This window comes from Anas acuta, chromosome 5, assembly GCF_963932015.1.
Source record: "Anas acuta chromosome 5, bAnaAcu1.1, whole genome shotgun sequence".
Classification (NCBI taxonomy): domain Eukaryota; kingdom Metazoa; phylum Chordata; class Aves; order Anseriformes; family Anatidae; genus Anas; species Anas acuta.
The window spans coordinates 45748088-45754413 of record NC_088983.1 but is presented as its reverse complement, the minus strand read 5'-3'; the positions used below and the strand labels follow the sequence as shown (position 1 = coordinate 45754413).

The window sequence follows — 6326 nt, the reverse complement described above, 5'->3', positions numbered from 1 at the left end:
ACTGTGTCTGGAGAGTTACCCAGCTGAGGGTTTGTGCTAATTTATGGACTAATTTTTCACCTATCCCAATTGTTTAAACACAAAGCAGCACGGATCCCACTTGAAGACTGAGCTGTGTGTCATGGACAGCTTTCCCAGCTCAAACATGCAGTCCGGGTCCTCATCCCTGGACACGATGCTGCTGCCTGTAGTCAGCTAGCCAGTCCCAGTCTGTCCCAGTCCGTCCCAGTCAGTCCCAACCAGCCAGCCCGGGCAGCGCTGGGTGCCACAGGAGGGGACCCCTCTTTCCTGGAAGCCGCCCCGCTATCAGCCCGCGCTGCCCTCCCGCCCAGCGCTATCAGCCAGGCGGCGGGGCTGCGGCGGGGGCGATAAGGGGCGAGGCGAGGCGAGGCGAGGCGATGCCGCCCGCGGTGCCCAGCGCTGTGGGGCCGCCGCCGGCCGCCATGGGGCGGTGCGGGCGGGGCGCTGTGGTGCCGGGGCCCGGGCACGTGGTGGCGGCGCTGCGCATGTGAGGGGCCCTCCCCTCCCTTCCCTCCCCTTCCCTCCCCTCCCCGGCCGCCGCGGCTCATCCCCGCCCGGCCCAGTCCCCGCCCGCCCGCCCGGCCCCCGGCGCAGCGCCGCGCTCCGCTCCCCGCCGCTCCCCTCAGCGGCTCCGCTCCCCGGCGCGCAGCAGCCCCGCAGCGCAGGCAGCAGCCGCCGCCGCCCCGGCGCCATGGTGAGGGCGGGCGGGGAGGGAAGCGGGGACGGGACGGGACGGGACGGGACGGGAAGGGACGGGAGGAAGGAGGTCGGGAGGGCGGCCCCGGGGGCGGCGCGGCGCGGCGGGGCGAGGGGCTGAGCAGGCCCGGCGCGGCTGGGCTCGGGCCCCGCGGGCTCCGGCGGCCATTTTAGGCTAATTTTAGCCCGCTGCGGGGGGACGGCGGCGAGGGGGCTCCGGGAGGGGGGCGCCCGCTCGGCCCGGGGGGCTCCGGTGCCGGCCCTGCCTCCCTCCCTCCCTCCTCCCTCTCCTTCCTCCGCGCCGCGAACAAAGCGGGGGGAGCGGCCCCGGCCCCCCCCGGGACAAAGCCGGCGCCGCCCGCAGCTGGGGGCTGGGGGCTGGGGCTGGGGCTGGGGCTGGGGCTGGGGGCTCGGTGCGGGCTCCGGGGCTCTGCCGGGGCTGGGTGGGGGCGGCAGGAAGGAAGGAGGGCGCCCGGCCGGGCGGGATGGGGCTGGGGAGGCTTTAAAGCGCCGTGTCAGGGCTGACACAATGCAGGAAGCATTTCTGCTGCTGCTGCTGCTGCTGCTGGCGGAGCCTGACAGCGCGCCGCAAAGCCAGGGGCATGACGGCGCGGGGTATGCGCTGCTGCCGGAGCGGCTGTGCCATCGGGGTGGGAAAAAAAACAACAAAACAACAAAAAAAACACCCCGGCCCCAAGCTGCAAGCCCCCCTGTGCACCTCCCTGCCCCCCCAATGCACGGGCAGGGAGAGGAGGCTGCTGCGGCAGCACGGCTGTACGCCCAGCTCTGTAAAAGCCCAGCTCTGTAAAAGCACCGTGCAGGATTAAAGTTGAAGATGCCGAGCGTGCAGAATTTGCCTTGCCTTGTATCTTCTGCACCGGTCCTACAGAGATGACTAAACTCATAGTATGCCCAGGTTGAGTATAGTGTTTTTATCCTTGCAGGGCGGGTGGGCTTCTTTATCTAGCGCTGTGGGCTGTCGTCTTGCTTAGAGAGTGTTAATTTTTGGTGTTTAAGTTATTCCTTTGATCTCGTTTCACAGGCTTCTGGAGTAACAGTGAACGATGAAGTCATAAAGGTTTTTAATGACATGAAAGTAAGGAAATCTTCAACCCCAGAAGAGATTAAAAAAAGAAAGAAAGCCGTTCTCTTCTGCCTAAGTGATGACAAAAAACAAATAATTGTAGAGGAGTCAAAGCAGATACTGGTTGGTGACATTGGAGATACCGTGGAGGACCCCTACACAGCCTTTGTGAAGTTGCTACCACTGAATGATTGCCGATACGCTTTGTATGATGCCACATATGAGACAAAGGAATCTAAGAAAGAAGACCTGGTATTTATATTCTGGTGTGTAAAAGCAAAGCTCATAGTTAAAATTGAATTTTCGTGACTTAACACTGGGTGATTGAATAACTCTTTGGTGGTGGTGGGTTTTTTCTTTTCTCTTCTCTTTAAAGGGCTCCTGAAAGTGCGCCTTTAAAAAGCAAGATGATCTACGCAAGCTCTAAAGATGCCATTAAAAAGAAATTTACAGGTATGGGCCTAAAATCGTTTCGGTCATTAGCTGCAATGCCATTTAGAAGCTGAGGTTCTCACAAACGTCCTGTTGTCCGTCTGTCTTTCAGGTATTAAACATGAGTGGCAAGTAAATGGTTTGGATGATATTAAGGACCGTTCAACACTTGGAGAGAAATTGGGAGGCAACGTGGTAGTTTCACTTGAAGGAAAACCCTTATAAAAAGACAGACAAGTGCCATCTGGATCTAAGGAGCTTCCATTTCTGCAGCTCGTTCAATTGGAATAGTATTAGACTCCCTTTCCCCTTCCCTCCTCAAAAAATAAGTCCCTTCCCTAATGCCCCTGAAGGAGATGTCATTGTTAAGCAGTCTACCAGTGATTGCCATTAGACTGTTTAATCCTGGTAGTTTTATGTAGGATCCAAGGAATGCTTTCACGTCACACTCTTAGCCAAAACTGACGTTGCATGCATTCCTTGCAACATGTACAATGAATGTGATAGTTAATGTGAATAGTCTAGCAGACAGCAAAGGGTAAGCTAATTGAATGCCTTGAAAGTATTGTCCACTGGTCGGATGGTAGACTCTATACAGTATTACTTACAGTTGCACTTGATTGCAGTTCCATGAGGCTCTTGTGCATTCATACACCTCACCTGCCTTGACAAGCCTATTTTTGTGACATGGCAGCACACAACACTATGCATTTAAAGCACTTTTTTGTAATATGTTTGACCCGCCCCTCCCCCCCAAAGGAATGCCAATTAAGTTGCTGTAACTGTGTCATCAAATTATTGTAGTACCTCAGTTTCATTCCTGTTACATGCATATCTTTATAAATGAAGTAGCTGTTACGATGCCTTTTGTTTTCCATTGAATGTACACTACTGATCAGGAGTAGAAGTTATCTGTTTACCATGTGAGTCTTGAAACACTAAAGTTTTGTAAAACATCAGTCATGATGGCAATTTCTGTATTAAAAAGAGCCTTAAATGGAACATTGTTTTTGAGATCAAAAACTGGCCACGTTGCAATAAAACTTGTGGCTTATTACAGAATGTTGCCTTGTTTTCATTGGAAAATACAGTTTTTAAGTATGTTTAATTTAAGCATATTTCAAATAACTTAACTTCTGTGGAAAGTATTGTAAAGTTAAACAATCATTAATCTCATCATAAATAATGCAATTTTTTCATTCCTAATCATGATTTAGGCACTGCTTTACTATCCTTTGTGGCTCTATTCCGATCACTCGATGAAGGACCCGTTCCTAGTTTACCGTTAGAGAAGCTACCGCTACTAGAGACCATTAGCTCCACGAACCACTTGTGTCAGGAACTCAGAAATACCAAGTAATAAACCCCGCAGTGTGTTCCGTACCTGAATGTTCTTAAAGTTCTACATGTCAGAGCAAAACCGTACGTGAAATCTTAACGGCTCTCTGTCTGTCGATAGGGTGATGTGTCGTGACAGCCATACGATATGCAGTGTACGAATCGGTATTTTTTTTTTGTTTCTTCAGTGTTAATGCTGACTCGGTACAAGAAATATCCTAGATGAACTGTTAACTTCTATGTAAATAGAACTGGAAAGTGTTTGCCACTACCGAGGCTTGCACTGGGGACATGTTTTGGCTGAGGGCCAAATAATGCTCTCCTTATAGAGAATTTGATCTGCTCTGTGTGAGCAATCCTCCCTTAGCCAGAGCTATTTATGGCAAACACATGCTTTTGTATCTTGTCATCGTTATCCACAAATGGCAAAACTGGACATGATTCTACTGGTATGCATAAAGGCACTCTGTTAGGCAGCCAGTCACAGCTGAAATGTACATGCTGCTAGAAGGAATGCTCTTTATCATTACCTTATTTTAAAAAGTTGGTGGAGTAGAACTGTCGAGCTTTTAATTATCGGCCTTTTATTTTCAGTTCATAGCCCTTTTTTCAACGATGAGGCAGAGAGTCATCAGTTCTATTATTTTTTTTTTTAATTGTAAATAACTTAATGGTACTGCGTTTAGGCTTTCTTGTCCTGTAGAACTTTAAGACTTTATTTCAGGCTTCTAGCTATCCCCATGACTTGCACACTTCATTGTGTTGGCTGTTCTATGTAGACTAAACTTTACTAGAATTTAACTAAAAAGGCATGATGACCACTGACTTACTAAGTGTATCGATGAGTCTTGGTTTTGTTCTACAAAACTCTCCTTTCAGGTATCTTTTAAGGTTGAGAAGTAACTGATGGTATGCATGTTGTCTATATATAAGAAAAAGAAAAAACAGCTTTTTATTCCTCAAAATAGTCTCTTTATTTCTGATCATTCATGTTGTGTGCAAAGCCCAGTTTAATGTAAAGATCTACTTTGTGCTTTATGTTTGACTTGAGTTCAGTATAATGAAAAATCATCTTTTAACTGATTTTCACAAGGTATAAATGGTTTCTTTAGAAAAAAAAGCCAAAACTGAAAATGTTAAATTTTAATAAAGCATTTGAATCTCATTTTAGACACTAAACTTTTTTTTTTTCTTTTTTAAGCAGTACTGTTTAAATTTAATGTTTGTCTCTGCTGCAAACAGTCTGGAAAGATGTCTGTGGCTTCTAAGTTGAATATTAAAAGTTACCTTTTTTTTTTTTTTTTTTTTAAACTAGCTTTGTTGTATATGCACTCAGTCCAAGTAGATATAAAATTGAAGCACAAACTGTATTTATATATGATTCAGAACTCCTACCAAAACAGGTTTTGGATCAAAAAGAATCAGCTTGCTTTCAGTTTGTTCTTGAAATGATTGACTGATGTGAGGTCCAATTCACATGGCTTTATTATTATTATTATTTTTTAAAGCAACAATAAAGTGCTACAGAACTGTTACTGTTCAAATTATAAAACAAATGAGAGACAGCTGGCATCTGTTCCAAAATGGGTTGTCAGCTGTTGTTTTCTGTCATTATGCAAAATGGTGAGGGCCTCATTGTGATCTAGAAGTGGAGGAAAATCCTCTCAAGTTGAATATCTTCTGTGTATCTCCATGTCGACATGACTTTTGGGTATCTTGGCTTCAGTTACTTTATTGATAAAGAAACGTTAAATGCAATTTTCATGAGAGTAGCATGTGCAGAAATGACATTTTTCTTCTAAGAAATACTTCAAAACCAGCAGTTGTTTTGTTTGATTTGGTAAATCCTGGAAGAGGTATAGGCATACAGGCTTGATTTCTCTGAAAAGGGCAATTAAGTCCGAAACGAGGGTGATGAGGTGAGATTTGTGGTTGTGGCAATTTTGGAGATGCAAAGTTTAAACTTACAAGGACTTCAGTGAACGAATCATTCCTAGTCGGGTCACTGAACAGATCTGGGCTATGTTCGGTTAAAACCCAGAGTGTCAATTCCTCCAAAGGGAAGTCTTTTTCTGCTCAGAACCAGTAATGGAATACAGCAGCAATCAAATTGCCACAACCTGATGATAAGCTTTACTCTCTTACACCAATTCCAGTATAAACCAAATTTTCATGTCTGCCTATTTTCATAAACTTTGTAATTTCCCCTTAGTTTGTGGTGGAGAGTTAATGACTGTAGAGTGAAAACATGGCACTAATGATGGATGAAAGATCATCAATGTAGCACCTGTCTTTAAGTATTGAATTTCTTTCAAATATTTCTGAATTTGAAAACCTGGTATAAATAAAATTAATTTAAATGTCTTCAGATGTCGAGTGAGTTTTGTGTGCTAGGCAGCACCTACGCTGATCAGTTTGCTCTTGTCTTTGGATCGGGAGCAGTTCAAACAATGCAAAAGGACGTGTTGTGGAGTAAATGTGTGGAGTGAAGCATTTTTGTGATGGATTTCTGCTGCAGCTCATTCAGTACAATACCCAGTAAAAGCCAGCATCGGTAGCTCTGGAGGTAGGTGTAAAGTATTTAGTGGGTAGATGCTGGATAATCTTCTTCCTGTGTTGGATCCCACTTAATACCTTCAGAAAATGAGCTTTTTGTTGTTTGTTTGTTCGTTTTGAAGGTAGCAAGAAGTCTGTCTATGCTGACAAGTCTTTTTTAATACTTTGAGGAAAGTGAGCTGCTGAAATGTGGGAAAGG

General features: G+C 46.1%; 1 protein-coding gene across 1 annotated transcript; it reads left to right on the top strand.

The window, feature by feature from the left end:
• The first annotated feature begins 564 nt into the window (after nucleotides 1-564).
• Nucleotides 565-5935, top strand: CFL2 (cofilin 2). Its single transcript, XM_068684463.1, has 4 exons — nucleotides 565-715; nucleotides 1760-2067; nucleotides 2178-2254; nucleotides 2346-5935. Exons 1-4 carry the CDS (start codon nucleotides 713-715, stop codon nucleotides 2456-2458), a joined length of 501 nt encoding a protein of 166 aa, XP_068540564.1. The 5' UTR covers nucleotides 565-712; the 3' UTR covers nucleotides 2459-5935.
• The last annotated feature ends 391 nt before the right edge of the window (nucleotides 5936-6326 follow it).

Excerpts from the sequence above, each read along its gene's own strand:
- CFL2 (XM_068684463.1), top strand. Across the intron at positions 2,068-2,177 it reads GACCTGGTATTTATATTCTG|GGCTCCTGAAAGTGCGCCTT; the intron begins GTGTGTAAAAGC and ends TTCTCTTTAAAG. Across the intron at positions 2,255-2,345 it reads CATTAAAAAGAAATTTACAG|GTATTAAACATGAGTGGCAA; the intron begins GTATGGGCCTAA and ends TCTGTCTTTCAG.